The sequence below is a fragment of the Haemaphysalis longicornis genome, unplaced genomic scaffold (genome assembly GCF_048455015.1).
Source record: "Haemaphysalis longicornis isolate Haplotype H1 unplaced genomic scaffold, Haemaphysalis longicornis Haplotype H1 scaffold_9, whole genome shotgun sequence".
Lineage (NCBI taxonomy): Eukaryota > Metazoa > Arthropoda > Arachnida > Ixodida > Ixodidae > Haemaphysalis > Haemaphysalis longicornis.
This window is the reverse complement of record NW_027526460.1, coordinates 74,630,955-74,650,412: the sequence shown is the minus strand read 5'-3', so window position 1 is coordinate 74,650,412 and position 19,458 is coordinate 74,630,955. Positions and strand designations below refer to the sequence as shown.

At 46.4% G+C, this 19,458-nt stretch overlaps 1 protein-coding gene across 6 annotated transcripts in view; it reads left to right on the top strand.

The window, feature by feature from the left end:
- The window catches only part of LOC144151479 (uncharacterized), a 248,397-nt gene that overhangs the window by 215,129 nt on the left and 13,810 nt on the right, over positions 1-19,458 (top strand). For all 6 annotated transcript variants that reach the window (XM_077682537.1, XM_077682534.1, XM_077682538.1 and 3 more), the window contains 3 exons: positions 14,507-14,575; positions 14,662-14,748; positions 17,786-17,916. In XM_077682537.1, the coding sequence (XP_077538663.1) occupies positions 14,507-14,575; positions 14,662-14,748; positions 17,786-17,916 (287 nt within the window). The remainder of the gene's footprint in view (positions 1-14,506; positions 14,576-14,661; positions 14,749-17,785; positions 17,917-19,458) is intronic.

Sequence of the window (19,458 nt, the reverse complement as noted above, 5' to 3'; positions counted from 1 at the left end):
GTGCAAGCCTGGTGAACACCGGGCGCTCCTCACGAGGGGCTCCTCACGAAGCCCACACTCGTGTGAGCTTGGTATTTTTTCTTGGTATTTTTGTGAGCCCCTTACGTGGCGAAAGCCCGCGTTCAATCCTGGTGAGCGCCGGGCGCTCCTCACGAGGCGCACTCTCACCTGCGCTCGATCTTTTGTCTTGGTATTTTTTTTCTGGTACCGGTAGATGGCTGACGTAAAAGCTTGAACAGCTGTGCTGTTACAGAGTACCTCTACTAACCGACACTCGGTGTAGGATTACTATGGCTGTTAAGGCCCATAAACGGTACCTCCGGCGGGGTCGTTCCGTCCCGTCCAAAATCATTCCGGCGGCCGGAACGCGGTGCATTCCGGCCGAAAATCGCTCTCCGCCAGAAGTTGGTCAACTTCAACTTTTCGCCGGACCGCGATGATGACGCGTTTCGCCAGCCATCATCCAACGCCCTGATTGGTTCCTATCGACCTCCTACTGGCCAATCAGGGCTATCAGAAGGTTTCAGGCTAAACAACATGGCGGCGTTGCTCAAGCGAAGCGATGCGGAGGAAAATAGTCGCACCGGCTTATAGCACGTCGCGACTATTTTGTGACTGCTTGAATCGAGGTATAAATCCACGAAGCATTTGTTTGTGCCGGCGGAAGCATACCTGCACTGCGCTTAGTTTGAGATCCGCAGTGCCGCGATATTATGGCAGCAAGCATACCCCGATGTGTATGTTGGTGACGGCTGGCCTGTCCTTGTTTTTGGGTGTGCGTGAGTGTGCTTGAAGAAGTTGACAGCGTCATTTGTACTCGCCATCGTCCAAAATGGACCAAGGAGTGACAAACCAGCAAGCTGTCAGTTCTGTGTGCGTCCGTGGGAGTTCGCGGTGCGGCAACGACTACGGCCAGGGTCTCGCGCCGATGCTCTGTGTACGGGCGACTGTTGTGTGCCACTGCTTTCTAAAAGTTCCGACCGTGGCCCGTGGGTGTTCGCGGTGCGGCAACGACTACGGCCAGGGTCTCGCGCCGATGCTCTGTGTACGGGCGACTGTTGTGTGCCACTGCTTTCTAAAAGTTCCGACCGTGGCCCGTGGGAGTTCGCGGTGCGGCAACGACTACGGCCAGGGTCTCGCGCCGATGCGCTGTGTACGGGTGACTGTTGTGTGCCACTGGTTGTATGTGATGTGCTGCCGTGATGCTGTTCACCGCAATGACCGCGACAATTCGTGTAAGCGCGCGCACGATTTTAAATTTTATTGCAGTAAGCTAGACATCCACGAAGATTGTTGCAGACAGCAGCCGGCAGCATTTATTTACGCCGACAGCGTCATGTATACACTGCGCAACAGTGCTCAACAGCACGCTCGCGCCGAAGTTTGTTTTGCGTGCGGGCGCTGGTGGTGTAATCCTACGGGCAGTGCTTTTCATAGGCGGGGATATGCTTTGTAGCAACACCATGCAGCTGTATAAGTTCACGCAAAACCTCTCTTAACAGCTGACAATAGGAGTTTCAAGAGCTGTGTATTGAAACATTAGTGAGTGACCCAGTCTACTCATTTGTCTGGGTTGGGTGTGTGCTAGGCTGATTGAGTGTGCTCTTGTTTGTGTCAGGAGTGTTCAAGCAGTCAGAGTGCACGCTCGTTGGGGTAAAGCAGATATACTGTTCTGTGTTGCTTCTGGGGTACACCCACTGTATACAATAGGCTCGTCACCTGCTGAGTATACTGGTGTTTGTGTGAAACTGACTCATTCTTTGAAATCAATCGATAACCATTCCACATGGCCGAATGTGTACTGTCGGGAGCTAAAGTCTGGATTCCACGCAAGCACCAACCAAAACACACTGCAGTGCCACCTTGGGGAAGGGCGACTGCTGCCGAGATAAAGGCTGTGTCGCTTATTTTAACTGCACGCATCATAGTTTGCACCTATGCGTTGATGCAGTGTTGGGGTCTATTCGTTTCACCTGCACCGCGTGAACCAGTTCAGGCGGTGCCGCACTTCGCCGTTCGTTTCAGCGGTGCAGCTCGCCGCACCTGAACCGCGCCGTTCGATTCACCGGTGGTGCCGACGGGTGCAGGACGGGTTCACGGCTTTGCCTGCACTCCCTGCCGAGGAGGTGCAGAAGCAGATGAAAAAAGTGCAGGGCTGGTTCCGCCGATGGCGGAACCCACTTTGCACCGCTGTGAACTGGTTCAAGAGGTGCAGGCTGAATCGAATAGACCCTTGAAACAGAGTGACTGAACAGTGTTGCTTCAGCTGCACATGTTGTGCCTCTTTTCAAAGGTGGCCCCAGTGAGTGGCTGAATTTGCAGTTGCTATATGTGTGCGCATTAATTGTCATCTGTGTTTCTGTTCTTTATTGTTACTCCGTCTTCTTCAGTCATCGTTGCACTTCCTATACAATCTGGGACTCAAGAGTAAAATAATGCATACTCTGGCCTTGTTTGAGTGAAGCATGTTGTGTGCTTGAGTTCGTGATAAGGAGTAACAAGATCGGCCCACTGGTTCAGCATATCATTCTACGCTAATTACATCGTTCATCATTGCTCAGCGAGAACACTTAGGGAAGGTGTGACACATGGGCAACCGAAGCGAAACAGCTCAGTCCTTTTTCGTAATAAAAGCGTATCAACTCAGGCGAGCCAACGAAGGTGCATGCAGTTAAAATGGGACGCACAACCAGTGTGTCGACAGCAGAAGCTCTTTCGCATGATGGCCCTGCAATACATTTTGGCCGCCACTTGTGTGGACTCCATACTTTTGCTCCCGACATTAATGAAATGGAAAAAGTTGGCTTGTTGCCATTTAGGAATCGTCATAGCACAGCTGCAACCTCGTGTAGTCTTCAGTGTTCCAGCTTTGTGTCTGCCTTGGAATTGCTGTGCTTAATTGAAGGAGTGGGCACTTTGGCTTCTTTCTGTGACTTCAAATTAAGGGAACGGCTGTTGTATACACAAAGGAGCCATGAAGACCGAATACAAGTTTGTTTTATTTGAAAGATTTCGCGTTTTATAGTGCCCCCAGTGCTTGTCCGGCATCAAATGATGCCGTATTCACTGAAAAATTGATCACTTTAGATTAAATTTTGAATCTCCATCAAAATCGTAGGTTTTCGTAATTTCAGCAATGATGTCATGAGCGCGTGTATTCAAGCGAAATTCCACTGCGTCATTCGGGTTTGCGGCCTTGCTGTCCATCAGCCCTCCCAGGTGGTACTACTATAGTCATCCACGAACTGTTGTCCGCCGTTGCTTTGTTTTTGAGCGTATTTGCACCTGGCTTGTTTTCGTTACTGTAATAAGTGATCGTCTCGTGAAACCTGGGGTATCCTTGACAAACAGGGTCACGTAAGACAACGCCGCTTACGCCAATCGGCCAGTGTCCTGTAAGACAACTTCAAAGCGGTGGAGTGCTGTGCACCTAAAACAAGCATAGTGCGCCCAGTATCAACAGCTGCGCATCGGTACTTCTATGCTTACGTCTGTTTTCGTAACTTCCATTGTTTACTGCACCATTCTTACTGCTGTAAAATGAATATGCATTACACTTAAGCGCAAATAGTTCGTTCGGAAAGCCTATAAGCCGTGCCTAATTTGCGTTTGCTTTTTCCGTCCTCGGCCAATCGCGCAGCTGGGCTGATATGACATCATAGGTTGTGTTGCGGGAAATGAGCTAGTGAGTCGCATGGCCATTCCGTTTTTTCCTAATTATGTAGCTTATTTAAGCGAAGTGTGCGTTAACAGTGGTGGCATTATGATTCTAACGAGGCAATCTTTCGAATGAATCGAATTTGTGTTTTGTCCTCATGACTCCTTTAACTAGGATCATGATTGCTTGGCTGCCTTCTGGCCGTCATGTCTTAACACACTCCTACTGAGAAACATTTTTCGGCAAAAGTGGTTTCCTCCTCGGTTGCCACCTGGACATTAATGAGCGTTACAAGTGTGTAAGCAGTGCCTACAACCTGATAAAAGCAGACTTGAATTTCGAGTTGTCAACTTTCCATGTGATGTGAGTGGTGGTGGCACAATGCACTTCTGACAGATGTAACAGCAGTAGCTATGCTGATGTAACAGCAATAGCTATACTGTCGCTCATGAATATAAAGCTCTGGTTTGGTTTGCGAATCAAACACTGCTGATTGCACTTGGCAGTTGCATGGTCAATTGCAATAATGCAGCTTTATGCCGTATTTATTGTTTAAACTCGGTGAGTGATATGTTGAGGATGGCCCTCACACCCACTGTTGTACCCAGCTGTTCAAGGTGAAACAATTATCGTTTTCAGCATAACTGTTAAGAGTGGAATGCTGTCTCGGCTAGTGCTTGGTGCGAAGCTGGATCATTCTTGCTTGCCCAAGACCACTTGTCAAAGCTTGCTCCAGCCACCACGATGTCATTACAGTGAAAAACTCATTTATTTACAAAGGGGTGGCGAGCCAAGATGGCGGACTGGGCTACCAGCCAGCTTCATCGTCTTCCTCCTCAGTATTGTAACGTGACATCTTTCTCGCTGGTGTCAAAATTTAAGGCGGCCAATATCGCAAGGCCCTGGAGGCCATAACATTTCCCCCATCAAAGATGCAGCCATCTCTGCAAGTCAGTGAGTGTCACGGGGTTCAAAGCGTTTCAAGCAAGGTACGCGAGCCACTTCAGTTCTGCTACTGCGCCGTCTTCAAGCAGTAAGCTGAACATGACATAGTTCAGACAACTAAGTCAGTCAAGGTCCACAAATGGGCTGTCTTAATGTGACAGCAGTTTCTTGCACAGTCCATGCTGTCGCTGAGGTGTCCAGAGCAAAACCAGGTCCCCCCACGAGTACGAATTTCCTGATGTCAGCTGTTGTAGCGGAGTTTCGAGCGGTCTTGTGACGGCAGTATGTGAAGACTAGTGAGTTTCTGAGCTTCATCAGCAACGCAGAGGGTGTTTGATAGGCTGGCCTCGTCTTGAAAGAAGGGGAAGATGGTGTTGAGGTAGTTGGCGGAACACGTGCGTCAACTGTGTAGAATTGTCTCATTGTCTCATGCTTGGCAGTGTGGTAAGCATGGGTAATAAACGGCAAGATGTCGTCCCAGTTGTGGTCAGAAGCAACAGGCATGGCATTCATGTTAGTGAGTGTCCGGATGGTCCGCTCAGTGAGACCGTTTGTTTGTTTATGATATGGCACTGAATGGCAGAATTGGGAATCGGACAGATGAAGTAGCTCCTTAACGACGTCAGCAGTGAACTGGCGCCCACGGTCACTGATGAGGACACGAGGTGGGCCATGTTGAAGTATACGGCGACTGAGAATGAAGTTCGTCACTTTGGCAGCTGTTGCAGATGACAATGCAGCTGTATCACTATGGCGTGAAAGGTAGTCGATGCACACGATCATCCAATGGTTCCCATTCTTTGACCGAGGTTAAGGGACCATCAAATCTATGCCCACTTTTTAAACTGGTAAAGGGGGGGGAGGGGGATTCGCAGGGTGGAGTCTTCCCGGCTGAGCAGGCGTGGCGCATTTGTTGCGTTGACACTGGGGGCAACTCGCCACGTACAGCTCGGTCGACTGTCACATTTTCAGGCAAAAATTAATGCTGTTGTGTGCGGTGAAGAGTGCATGCACAGTACCGATGCCCAGCTGTGGCGTAGTCGTGCATAGCATGAATTACAGAAGAACAATTTTTCTCCCATTACTAGGAGGTGCCAGGATCCCGTCGGCGAGTAGCTCTTCTTGTGTTGCAGACCATTGTGAACACAGGAGGATTGGGTCTGACCGTACAGCAGTAAACAGTGCTTTCACTGAACCCGAACTGGAACTAAACCAAAAAAAGAGAATAGCATTTACTGGCTCACGACAAAGGAGTTAGAATATTTGTTGTTGGTAATCCGCAGTCAATGTCATTTGGTGCCGTCAATCTGGTAATCACCAATGCACTTTTCCCCCGCAGACCAATCACAACACTACAAGCCCGCTATCTATGGTTGCTAATTGTCACATTTGTGGTCTTAATTCTTGTGTGTCACTTAAACATGAAGCCGAATGAAGTCTTGAATAGCCATACATACATACATTTGCTTCTCCTAAACAAGTGCAGTATATTTTTTCCCCATTGCTTAAATTTTTGTTGTTGATCTGTGGTAAAGAATGTTGTAACAGGTTATCTGCTGTTCCTTTTATTCATTTTGTTCCTTTTGCTGTTATCTGCTGTTACTTTTTTAGCTTGCCTAGATCAGTCCTGAGAATTGGTTACATCTGTGAGAAAAATAAGGCATGTAAAGAAGGTGGCACTAGCAGGAAAATATCCCCGGTTTGCCTGCAGTGTGTACTGCACGTCCCATTCCGACTTTCCTGTTGGCAAAACATCATGTAGAAAGCTTCTACTGTTGACATCACTGTGCGACAGATATAAACACGAAGTTGCCTCCCCATACTGAATTCAGATGTCATTTAAATAGCTTCAACTTCCACAACTGAACTAATTATCAAGTGTTTTCATCATAAGAGATTCTGTCAGAGAAGTACCTATTTGAAAAGAGCTACAGTTATGTCCAGTAATAAGCTAAAACAGCTTCTGCATTGAAATTATTTGCCACAAAAGTGATGAAACATAGGCCATCAGTTTGAATGGTTTGATTGTCAGCTGTACACCACAACATATAGGTCTGTGATTTTCCCCAAAAATAGTACCCCGGGGTAAATTTGTATGTGCACATAGCACTGTTACTAGTAGTGATGCCACAGGTTACCTACACTTTGCCCTGTAAGTGTATGTGAGTGAACAAAAATTTTGTTTCGCTTAAATGTGTTAAAGTGTGCACACCTATATATTGTGTAAGTGACAGGAGAAGAAGTTCGAGGACACCGAAGCATTTCTTATGGGTTTGGAATGCAAAACCATTAGTGTCCCATTGCACGCATAGTTTTCTTCACAAGCAGCTGTTGGAATTTCTTGCCGAGACTGGCCTATACACTATTCTGTAGGTCATGAAGCCGCTTGCATCCCCTCACTTTCCTTTTTTTACCCCTCTGTTACTTTGATGCCCTGTGTCAAAATTGTGCAATAAATAAATAAAAAGAATGCAACAGAGTGTTCCTTCAAGTGGGTATGTTCACATCACAGCCTATAGGAACTGGTGAATTCACCATGAATTTTGAAAGCACCTTTCATTATCAGTCGCCAGTCCCACTCTGTCGGTATGTGAGAATTTAGTTTGTTATGAGAGTAAGGGAATTGGCCATGAGCTTCTAACAGCGGTCATTGTCATTGTCACCTTTTGAGAGAGTAAATGTTTATTGAAAGGGAGAAGAGGCCGGCCTAAGAAACTACTTGGGCCTGCTATTTCTCATTGGGGGAATGGAACTGGGGACAAAAAGAGAACGGAATGAATATGGAAGGTATGAGGAATGACAGTGAAATCGGCAAATGAACTATGTACAAGCAGTACAACCAATAAACGCCCCATGTACAATGGGTCACTGAATCAGATTATTACAGGGCGAGTGTCCAAGTGTAGTATTAATGCTGCCTCAAGGATCTTTCGCTCACTAAAGTACTTTGGACACAAGCGCTAAGCAAATGTTCGATAGTTTCAGGACAACCACACAGAAGGCAGTCCGGGCAGTCCTCGCGTCCGATTGTGTGGAGACTTTTAGGTCAATGCTACTCCAAGACGCAGCCAGTGTAGCAATGTCTCTTCACTTCTGCGAAGCCGAGGAGCGTGAGCGAGCTAGAACTTTTGCTCTGCATCGAGCCGGTGAAGCCGTTCATGTCGTCCGTTCATGTCGATTCTGCGGGCCAAACGAATGCAAGGCTGTAGCTTGTTTACGTGCTCGGTAGAGTATCGTGTTGGCATCTTGCCGTGTGATGGGTATAGCCAAGAGAGTTCCATTGTGTTGTGTCTGCTGGGCTTCTGCATCTGCCAATGGGTTTGTGAGAATTATGGGTGGGTATGTGAAGTTGTAGCCAAATGCGATTTGGTGGAACAGCCAATTGGTTCTGATGGCAGCTGTAGTCGTTGCTGGCTAATCCACCTGAGTTGGTATGTCGTCATGCCAATATTCATTTTACCCTGTCATTACTACCGTAATGTCGACCCTCTTTACGTGCCAAGCAATGTCGAAATCACTGTACATTGAGCTGAATGTACCAGTTGCCCGTGTTTTCTAAGTAGAAAGCCACAACGCATTCACAAGAACCACTTTCACTTGGAACAATAAAACACTGGCGACGGGGATGCGTACTGGGATCACATTTTAGACGTGTATTATTCCCATCCAATCCCGAATTTTAATAAAAAAAATCTGAGAGCTGACACTATAGCTGATTAGCGATCGCAGTGACATATAATTTGCCTTGGGTGATAGATAGAAGTCAATCTGGCATAAAGCATGTACAGACCTACAGATGTGCATTTAATGTTGAGTTTAAGTGCAAGGAAAATCAACCTTTGTCAGCCTGCAACCTTCAGTTGTTAAAAGTTTGGGAAATATGAAAGCCTAAAATTGTTAAGTTGAATGAAAAGCAGTAGAACTTACACTGATTGTTGTCTTGAAAAGTGTTTTTGCTCCTCCTGCTAGTTTCTACCTTTAATTTTATGTGTGGTGAACAAAACTTCATGTAAAGTTCATTTCAATAGCCAACACGCCCCTCCACCATGTGTGTAATCATTTCCTTAGCCGGTGCAGTATTGCATTCTGGGTCAATTTTCCTGCTTGGAACTTCTGATTATGCTAGGTGGCAAGTTGAAGGTGAACTTGAGTGAGTTTGTGTTGTGGGTGCCCAAGAGTTTTTGTGAGGGTGTAAAGGTGGGCAGGTGAAGGGCCGTTTTGTAGGCTTTCCATGGAAACACTGGTTCCAGAAACTTTTTTTTTTCCAACCAATTCTGATGAAACTTCATGGGCTTGTTCAGTTTTTTTAGCTGATTTCAAATATCTAATTAGTTTTGATGTGAGGCAACCTTTTTTCTGTGTTAATTAAAAGAATTCCTTGATTGTTTTTGAGAACAGTATAAAAAAAACTATTCAACAAAAGATTGCCAGCAAGACATGAATTGATACCAGAAGTGGTGGAGAATGAAACGTGAAGCAGTTTTTTTGTTTTGCAATCACATACAAGTTTACACCAACTCTAACTTCTAGGTTTGAACTACTACTGCTAACCAATTAAAAATATTGCTAATTAAACAACTGCTGAAACACGAAATGCAAAATCTGCTTCCCATATCGCATGGCTTACACATTCAGCTTCACAGTGCGAAAGAAACGATCATTTCTAGCTGCACTACATGCTGGGATGTACTATTGGCGTCAAATGAAACGCGAACATTAAAATATGAACCAGAACGTGCAAAATTGAAAAGTACTGTTCGTAGAGTTCATATAATGGCTTGCTATTGTTATGTTTGGAAATCCCCTGTTTCGAACTTTGTTTTTGTAACTAAGCGACGCGTCATTTAACTTGCATGGAAAGAAATAGTGCTATTTGTGTGTTCAGGTTCATATTTTCGTGTTAGCGTTTCATTTGATGCTGATAGTACCTCTCGAGAGTTTTGTATCACTGCGATACCACTCGAGGCGAAAAAGTGTGGAATTATGGGAAAATAATTATTTGTTTATTAAAATTTGGCTTCTATGGCTTTTATAAGTCGGTGGCACTGTTCCACATATGGAATTCTTGGAGGAAAAACTGCAAATCAAGAGAAAAGTGATACCTGAAAAAATGCTTTTTTGGGCAATTTTTTGGTCCCAAAGACCCGTGTTCGACTGGAGTGTAAGTCATCCTGTAGGTGATGCGACTAAGCAGCAGGGCCTGTTTGAGCTTGCTTGCAAGATTCATCCTCTCTGAGTACTGCGTGTTGGTGTCTTAGACGTTGAGTGAGGCATGTAAGTTGCGAACATGCTTTAGTGAGTTGGAGGCTGAGAACAGCACTCGGGCCATCACGATGCAAAGGAACGCCAAGATTACACAGAGCAGAAACTTGGGGGATAGGAGTGTTTTTAATCGCCAGAGTAGAATTTAATGGGGTTTCGGCAGGTCTTTCTCGCGTGCGTAAGCGAAGCATCAGTAGTGCAGACTTCTCGGCTTGGCAGCGTAGCCCTTTTGGTATGAGATACGTGTTGATTGTATCTAGTATAGCTTGCTGTAGGGTGTCGTGTCGGCTCCAACTGACCTTGAATTGTCCACAGTATGATGTTGTCGACATAGAGAGTGTAATGAAGGTCTGAGATTTGGTGAAGGTCTGAGATTTGGTGAAGTCTTATGGGTGAGTGGAGTAATTAGCATTGAAAAAGAGAGGTGATGTAACGGAGCCTCCAGAATTTTTTCTTCGCCTTTTTTGGCTGTAACAGCGCGTGTTGAGCCAACAGTCCGGTACAAAAGCCAAACATGGCATAAGGATACTGTCCGCTTGTTCAAGGTGCGTGGTGATTTTTGTATGTACCAAGTGTTCAAATGTTTTGCCAACAGAAGAGGTACAGGCGTAGTTGGAGGTTTGTGGATCTTCGGTATGAGGGTGATATCTGCTCGTCCACTGTGCAGGCAATTCAAACAGTGCTTGTGCGGGCTGTTGAGTTAGATAACAAAGCTGTTTTTCTTTGTAATGAATTCCTTGCTCTGGCTTGTATTTTTTTTTGTGTGCACTTTCATCCTTTCATGCTCTTTTATTACCTTTTTTGGCCCCAATCCTCCCCGAAATGAAATCCTGGATACGTAACTGGTGGGTGGATGATGTTGCACCAAGAGATGTTTTTTTGCACCCCAACGCTCACGTGTCTTTCCCTTTGTGCTCCCATGCCACTATTAACTTGTAGTCCCTGTTTCGCAAACAATGCTGCGTGCATTTGCAGAATTCCAACCTTCAAAGGTCGTCATCAGTGGTACAACTGACAGCAGGGCATTTGGGCACATGTGGCAATTAAATTTGGGTTTTGTTGAATTTATTTTGAGTGTTTTCTCAAAATAAAGTTTTCTGAAGTTTTCTGAAATATGCCCAATTAGCAATTAGCTCGTGATATTTTGCAGCACTAAATTCACTTCAAGTAAATCCTATGGCTAGTTTAGAAAATGTTGAACTCCGATCGATCCGGAGGAGGAGGAAATAACTTTATGCGGTCGAAAGGGGAGGCCTATTTAGGCCTGTGGCATTCTAGACGACAGCCAAGATGCCTTAACACCTGGCGATGTCTTCCTTTGGATGGCCCACTGTTGGATTTCAGGCTTTTCGCTGTGCGGCACTGTTTCCCATTGCTCCTTACTAGTGATAATAAATGTTCCTTTTGAATTTTCGAACCCATGTCTCTGTATACTGGGGCGTTCCCATAGCATGCGAGCCAAGGTCGCAAGCTTTGGGCAGTGTTTACATCCAGCGTTGTCTATTTCCAAATGGAAGGGCCAGTACAGCCTTGGGTTTGGATAAGTGATCATCTTGAGACGTCTACACGCCACTTCTTGTTTCTTGGTGAGCGAGGGGCCAGCAGCCGGGTAGCTTCGTCTTTCCCCTTTGTAGTGAACAAGCACGTCTCGGCGAGAACAGACGCGATCTTTGGAGTTGTCTGTGGAATGTGTGCTGGGGCTCTTGGTGGGTGAGATCTCGGGCAGCCTCGTTGGCCCGTTCGTTGCCTTGTAGTGCCACATGTGCGGGGGTCTGGTGTTTTGGTTCGTCTCATGGCGGGTAAAGATCCTGCGCCTTCCGCTGGAAATTCTTCCTTTAGCAGATCGCTTGATGGGAATCGCTAATCGTTTTCCGCACTTGGGTAGCTGCTATATAGGGCTAGGGCAAAGGCCAGTTCTTCGTCCTCCTTTAGTTGTTTGGGTGGAGCAGGGTTCAAGAACTTTTCTCGAGCAGTCGGTAGCGGCTGAAACCATAGCTCCGCGTGGCTGTGTCAATACAAACAACGTGCAGATTTCCTCAAGTTCCTGGACTCACAGCTCTCTCCGCAGGGGTGGAGATGTTGTCGCCGACGGTATTCTCGTATAAAATGCGCAGGCTGTCTAATAGGTGTCTGCTCGCGGCTGTCTTGGTGAGGTGCTCTAGGTGCGCATTGTGTTGCACGGCTTGCGCCTTGATTTGTTCTTCGAAAGTGTTGCGCACACCCAACGCGTCATATTTTTCGTTTAGAGCGTACATGGGTATTCCTAGGGCTTAGTCATGCTCATTTCTTGATGAGGCTGCTTAGTTTGCAGTCATTTTAAAATATTTACGGAATTGTGGAGTTGTTAGGGGTTTGTGTGAGGGAGAGGCTGGAAGATGGGTACTTGTTGTTAAGGGGGGGATATGGCGATCCACCCGCCCCAGTTGACTGAACAGTTCGCAAACTGGGGTAACTTAAAATCTAAGCTGAATAAACTTGCGCAAGCGCTGTTGGGTAATGAAATTGTAGGTTTAAAACTATATTATGACCCTTAATCTAAATTCCCGCGGAGGCTAAATAAGTGATGGGAAGCGGCAGCGTCTCGCGGTGTCCTACGGCTACGGGTCGAATATGACAAGCGGGAGGTCGGCGGGGGAGCGGGGGCGATGCTACGATATGAACTAGACACTTCTAGCTTCACTGTACTATCAGATCCGTTCGCCCCTAACGAGATCCGCGGTTTGTTTGGTTTTAATAATCAGTATCCTGGAGTAGCTGCCTAGCGATGATAAATAAGGGTATCTAAACAAATGGCGTAAACATGCACAGCAAACCGCGGTATGTACGTGCGTTGCTTAAAATCAGCTGCCGACAGTTTTTACCTACGATTGCCTTTGTGCAGTCGCGCGGGCGCCGGCTGGCAGCTTGTTATGTAGCTTTGTGCTTTACACAAATATTGACGCCCAGGTGCAACACACGACGCGGGGCGCTGCGAGTTTCTCGCGCAAGCACGACCATTACCCAGGTCAGGTTAGTTTTTCCAGACTGCTCTCACACTACTGAAGTTCGCGTAAATCCATATCGCGGCCTCTCAACGCCGAAAGTACACAACAAACGTCTTCGAATCGAGAACGCATTAATAAAAAAAAGTAAAAGCATTGCACGCACGTCATTGGACTCGCCGGCCAATAAGATGGCTCTAGCGGCGCCGGAGTGCGCGGTGTGACGGAGAGACCGTTTCAACCCCTTCCGCCATCCGCCGGGCGTTCCGGCCGCCGGAATGATTTTGGCCGGAACGGAACGACCTCGCCGGAGGTACCGTTTATAGGCCTTCAACCCCTTCCGCCATCCGCCGGGCGTTCCGGCCGCCGGAATGATTTTGGCCGGAACGGAACGACCTCGCCGGAGGTACCGTTTATAGGCCTTTACCAACAGCGAGTAATCCGGCGCCACCTAAGTGATTTCCCACAAAACATGACCATTTAGAACCTGGTACAACCGTATCGAAAAACTTGAACTTGCTATGCAGCAGGTTTCACTTTGAATACAAACACCGTAAAAAAAAAAGCTTCTCAGACACTGAACCATTTTTATTTTGTATTATCTAGTGAAATTTACAGCCGATAGATGTTACGGCCGATGGCTCGCAAAACCCCTGCAACGAGGCAGCACTGCACCGCAAACTTCGAATTCCGCACAAAGCTGCCTGCCGTCGGAAAATAATTAAGAATTATCGTGCGAAGGTTTTTTGCAATTATTCGGATAAGAACTGTGATGAGTAAAAAAAGCCGCACTCCTTTGAAATAAAAGAAAATCATTTTGAGTCATCGGCAGTTTCTGAAAATTTCCGATTCGTCCGTTTGACGCAAAGCACATTATTTGGCCCATATCTGTGTCCAAATGCAAAGATAATGCAGAATATGTCTCTGCATTTCATTTATAAAAGGCATTTCTGTGCATTTTTTGGATTTGTCTCCTCCCAGCAGTGTTAAAGGGGCCTTGAAGACAAACTGCAACATAATTCATAGTTTTTCACAATTCAGTCGGTTCAATTTTCGCCGCGAAAGACATTTTCTAACAAAAAAGCGCAAAAAATATTTTTAAAAACTTTTATATTTCGCGCCAAAAGTGAGGAAGTATCGGCAGGAGTGACGTGTAATTGCCCAGCACTAAATACGTAGTTAGAAGTGTTAACTACGCCTTAGAATTGAAGTGATATGATGAAGCGCCATTAGACGCCCCGCTACAACCCTCCAGTCATGTTACTTCGAAATAACTGATCCCGGCGGCCGCAAATCGCACAAATACATTCTGTGACGTCATATAGTAATCTTCGGAAAGTTACAACGGGGTCGTCCCTGTTCCACATGTTTGCTTTATTATCTTAATGATTCGTTTGAAGTTTGCGATAAAATTGGTATCATTGTTATCGGCACAAGGTAGTCATTTTGCTGAACGAAACTTGTTTTTGTCTTCGTGGTTCCTTTTACGAATACAGCTTAACCCCTTGTTGTGTACTTAAAACGCATACAAGCAACTGTTTTAGCATTTCGTGAAGATATTTCTGGAAATTTTTTTTCTTTTTTTTTTTTTGCAAAACACTTTAGCTCTTCTGGCCCATTTCTTTGTCGTGCTAGAACATCTTTGCAACCCCATTTCCAGGCCTGTCAGGATTACTCCTTGGAGAAATGCGACGAGGCTAAAACTGACATTCTTTCCTTCTTAGACCAAGTAAGCACTCTCTACGTTCCGCGTTCTAATCGCAGTGCGTCAGCACGCAATTTCTGACCAACTTATGATGAACATCGGTTTTCCAGTTCGAGAGCATCGGAGCATGCAAGAAGATCCAGGGCGTATTTCATGAGTCTTTCCGCATCCTCTGCGACGGAATGCTGGACTACGTGGTACGTACGCTTAACCGAACTTGACTTAATAGCGCTGAATCAGCACATTTTTCTCTCAGTGAGCTTTTGACTCTGAATGGCGGTAGTGGGCACATTTCTTTAGGGAACAATTTCATTGAACACAACGGTAGCAACAACTGCATACAGGGTGCTGCATCAAACACAAATGTCATTCGGCATTGTAACACTAACCCACTTTTTCTTTCTTCGTTCCGAAAACCACCAACGAGCGTCTGCAACGGCTGGTATGGTCGATGTCCCTTCTTTTAGAGCCGCCTTTGACATTCTTTTGTTCATCATGATCGCATTTAAGTCCCCAATGCCGTTTTCCATTAGACACGCATTTTGGTTTCTCGCTACTGTTTTTTACCGCTAATTGGGTATTTTGCACTCAAAACTTTTTGTGCCAGGCTACTCCCTTCTACGCCCTCTTAACTGTGAATGTATTGAAATAAATAAATAAATAAATAAATAAATAAATAAATAAATAAATAAATAAATAAATAAATACATAAATAAATAAAAAAATAAATAAAAAATAAATAAAAAAATAAATAAAAAAATAACCTGGAATCTTGAAATAAATTTCTCGAAGAACCCACGAGTTCACCGGGACTGGAATGTTACACAAAGGGCACAATTTTACGGTATCTGTGCTAGGAAATAGCGCAGGAGTGGCAACGGCGCCATTTTTAATTAGATTTGGCCGTTTAATTAAAATCCTGCTTCGACCTACCAAAGTCACATTTGCCGCCGGAATAAGTTTTTCCTGCGCGGAGATGTGACTAAATTCCTCCAGTGTCTATAGACACTGACAGCAAGCTTTTATGCGATTGCATGAAGGCCAGGGCATTCCTGCGGCATGTATTATCACAGACAAAACACGTCTTCAAATTCGACCTTCATACAAAGTTTGAACACAATTTGAACACAAATAGGTTTTTGATTTCTACGCGCTCATTTGTTATTGCAACAGTCAGTACTTAGACTCGATTAGATTTTTAATGTTTATTTTAGAACTACTATTAGCTTTGGCTTTCTCACACTGGCTGCCCAGATTCCATGACAGAAACAACGCAACAACCCTTGACTTGGAAAACCTGCCACTGTGCACTTATCGTCAATAATTTACTCGATCCCGTGGCCCATTTACTATAGGAGGTATTCATTGGCGTGGAATGCATGCACGCAGCCATGTGAGTGCGTCGCCATATCCGTGGCCAAGTAGCTGTTGCTAAGTCGATGTTGTGCGCACGGCCCACTGATCAGGCACCCCTCTTCTCCTCCATGCCTTCATGGCGATTCGATAGTCAGTTGTACCGCGATAGCGTTGATTCCGCTCACGAGTGTGACAACCTTATCTGCAATTCAACCCCAGCCTCTGCGCACACTTACGAGCGAGTGGGATTTGGTCGTGGCACAAAGGTTGCAACGTGAGCGCAGTGGTCCGTTTGACAGCAGAAACTGCATCATTTCCAAACTGTGGCTTACTGAACGCTAAGTAATACCAGAGTCCTTCAATGCCTTTCTGGTCATGACACCTCGCCGTCACGCTGTGGGAGAGCTTCGTACGCTGCCCCGGGAGGCCGCGCCGCGGCGCTGGTGTTGATCGGAGGGCAGCCGGGGGCGTGGTCAGAGCGCGTTTGGCAGGGAACGGACCACGGAGTAAGATAAAACAGACGCTCGGCGCCTTATCAGCAGTGCGCTTTCGCTTTACGTGTCGTGGGCCGCTAAAATAGACTTATCATTTTGTGAGTGGCGAAAAAATTTGGTGCGAACGGGCATGCTGCTACTGCGTTCCTGAATGCCGGTCTGGCTACAGAGCAGCGGCGGCCGCCTGATGCCCACCGATCTGCGGTGGCGCCCCTCGCGGTCGCCTTTGTCCCCGTACGAAACTTGGCCGGGAGTTTCATGACCAGAGAAGCATTGAAGGACTCTAGTAATACCTCGACGCCAAGTACTGTTGAGTCCAGATCAAAGTAAGAGCGGCGGTTGTCATGTAGCTGTGAATCCTCCCTGCAACGTAACCACCGGAAGTTTAATTCGATTTTCAGCATTGACAGGTGCGTCCTACATTCCTGATTGATTGATTGTAGGGTTTAACGCGCCGACGCAACGCAGGTGATGAGGCGTGCCGTAGTGGAGGGCTCCGGATTAATTTTGACCACCTGGGGATCTTGTAGCGTGCGCTGAAATCTCGAACACTCGGGCGTTTTTGCTTTTCGCCTCCATCAGAAAAGCGGCCGCCGCGGCCGGGAATCGAACCCGCGACCTCGTGCTCAGCAGCGCAACGCCATAGCCACTGAGCCACCGCTGCGGGTACGTCCTACATACCTGATCTAAAAGCTTCGACACTCGCACACACTCGCGAAAACTTGAATACGGGTTAATTAATAACCAGATAATAGTTATTTAATTAGTTAAAACTTCTTGATTTATTGTAAGTTTGCGAGAGATAATTGTAATTGTTTTGATAAAGCTATAATTCGGCTATCCGTCTTATCTAGCCTTGGCCGATCCCTCTGTGCGTGAGGTGTGCTACGTAAGCCTCATTGCCTCACGTCGACTCTTCTGCAAATGTCGACTGAGAAACACATCATGAATGCATATTTCTGGTGCTTACAGTTGACAATGAACGATCACTTCTCTTCATGACGCTCCTAGAGTGGAGCTCACTTTGTGCTTTAGAGCAAAAGCTCCACTACGCCGTGTCTCGAAAGTTAATTCATCTCGTCGCAATGACCTTGAGGCGCCGGCTCGCAAGAAGTGTCGTGGGTGTGTCGTCATGCCACGTGATTCAGTGCAGGCAGGCGTCGCAGCTGCGTTCACTGTGCACTACCACTTGACTAGGCGAAGGTTTAAGAGCTGCTTCGCCGGTGCTTGGTCGCTCAGTCTCCCCACGGATAGCGCTCCGGCCAGGCCTTTTGTGCGGGTGCTTCACTAAGGGTTACTTCTGACCCATTTTTTTAGAATACTGACCGCTTTCCAGCGGTAACGCGACGCAGTTGCTCATTCGTTTCCACGCATCTGTTTGCAGAACGGCTTTTGGTTTGCCATGCTCTTGTTGGTGATCGTGTTTGACTACGCCATCTACATCTCCCTGGTGGGCTCGAAGTACCTCTACACCATGACCACCTACACGTACGAAGGAGAGCCCGTGCCCGAAGGGTGGGTCTTAAAAGCCTCTTTTTTGTGCATTAACAGACAGCTGCGATGACATGAGTGGGCGCTCCAGCCTCCGCAAACCCAGGCAGTCGCGATCGTCAACTGAGCCAACGCAGACACCTGGGACACGCTGTATATGTAACCGTAGACAAAAGGTCAAGTTAAAAAATCATTATTTTTACCTCGTGCCAGGATGAGTGAACGCTTTGCATCAAGAGCCGTGGTTATTAGGTTAAGCCGCACGGAGGAAGCATGCTCGTCATGTATACGGGCTAACGCGTGGGCTAATGAAAGAAGCGTGAGTGCGGGAAACGAAATATCCCATGATGGTGAAACAAAAATCACGATTAATACGACAGCCTCAGATTCGTTACCTGGATGTATTATGCGGAGCACTTTTATTTACTTTAAACTTGGTTCTGCGGCCTCGCAACAAATATCTCTTTGTTGCCAGACAGGATGCGCGTTTTTACTAGGATCGCTGAAGTTTTTAATGAACGCCCGTAGGGCAGAAAAAGAAAGAGACAGAGGGAGGAGAGGGAAGAGGAGAGATAAAGCCTCAAACAGGCAAGGCTCACGTCACTACTGCTATTGTTGCGTCGTCACGCCATTCGACTGTTTCAGTTACTACGGTCGCTTCCCCCGTTTGGTAGATTTATTTTACTATCTTACGCATCCCCATTCGCTTGGACCAAGGGTAGCTCGACGTGACTTACAGCTCATAAAAATGAACTCATAGTATTTATATCATACAGACTTCGTTTATAGAACGACAGGAATGATTAATATTGCCAAGTGTATTTATTTACGCACATAGAATTTCACAGTATTATAATGGAGCTAAATCTGTCGCCGCAATCGGGTGCCGTCGCGGGCGCCGCCGTATCAGCCTGGAAACGCTTCTTTCATATTTGATCTGGCCTGAAAGTTGCCTAACGACAAAGGCAGCAACATGGACGTCATTTCTGTTCTTGTTCCGTGTACAAGAAATTTTTATAACGGTTCCAAAAAACGAGGTTTTTTTGTTAGCTATACTTCTATTACATTAAGGTTGTTGTTAAGGTGACTCGATTAGGTATTTTGAATACAATAATTACGCTTTATGCGGTTAGGCAACTTACGGTTATAATTATGGTTAGACAACTTTTGAACCTGTTTGCCAGCCATGCCAGGCGGCGATGGAGCGCTTCTCCGCGGTACCATGCATGTCACGATCGTTGAAGCGTGGCTCCCGTACGCAGTACAAACAGACTTCCCTCTAGTGTAGGCTATACTTGGGTACTAGTTACGGACGGCAATAGTTCATGTAGTGCATCATTCAGCCGAAGCGACGGACCCGGGTGGCAGAACGCGCGCGCGTTTTGAAACGTGATTTCGCCTAATGCGTGACATCGACTGCTCTTCCTCGCGTACTTTGTTTGTCGTCGTTGGAGTGATTGATAAGCCGATTAAGTACAAAAAATCACGAGAACGACTTGCATCACGTTACAAAAAAGTCGCAGTAACGCACTTTTGGGTCGCGCGGAAGAACATCCGGCTACGGTT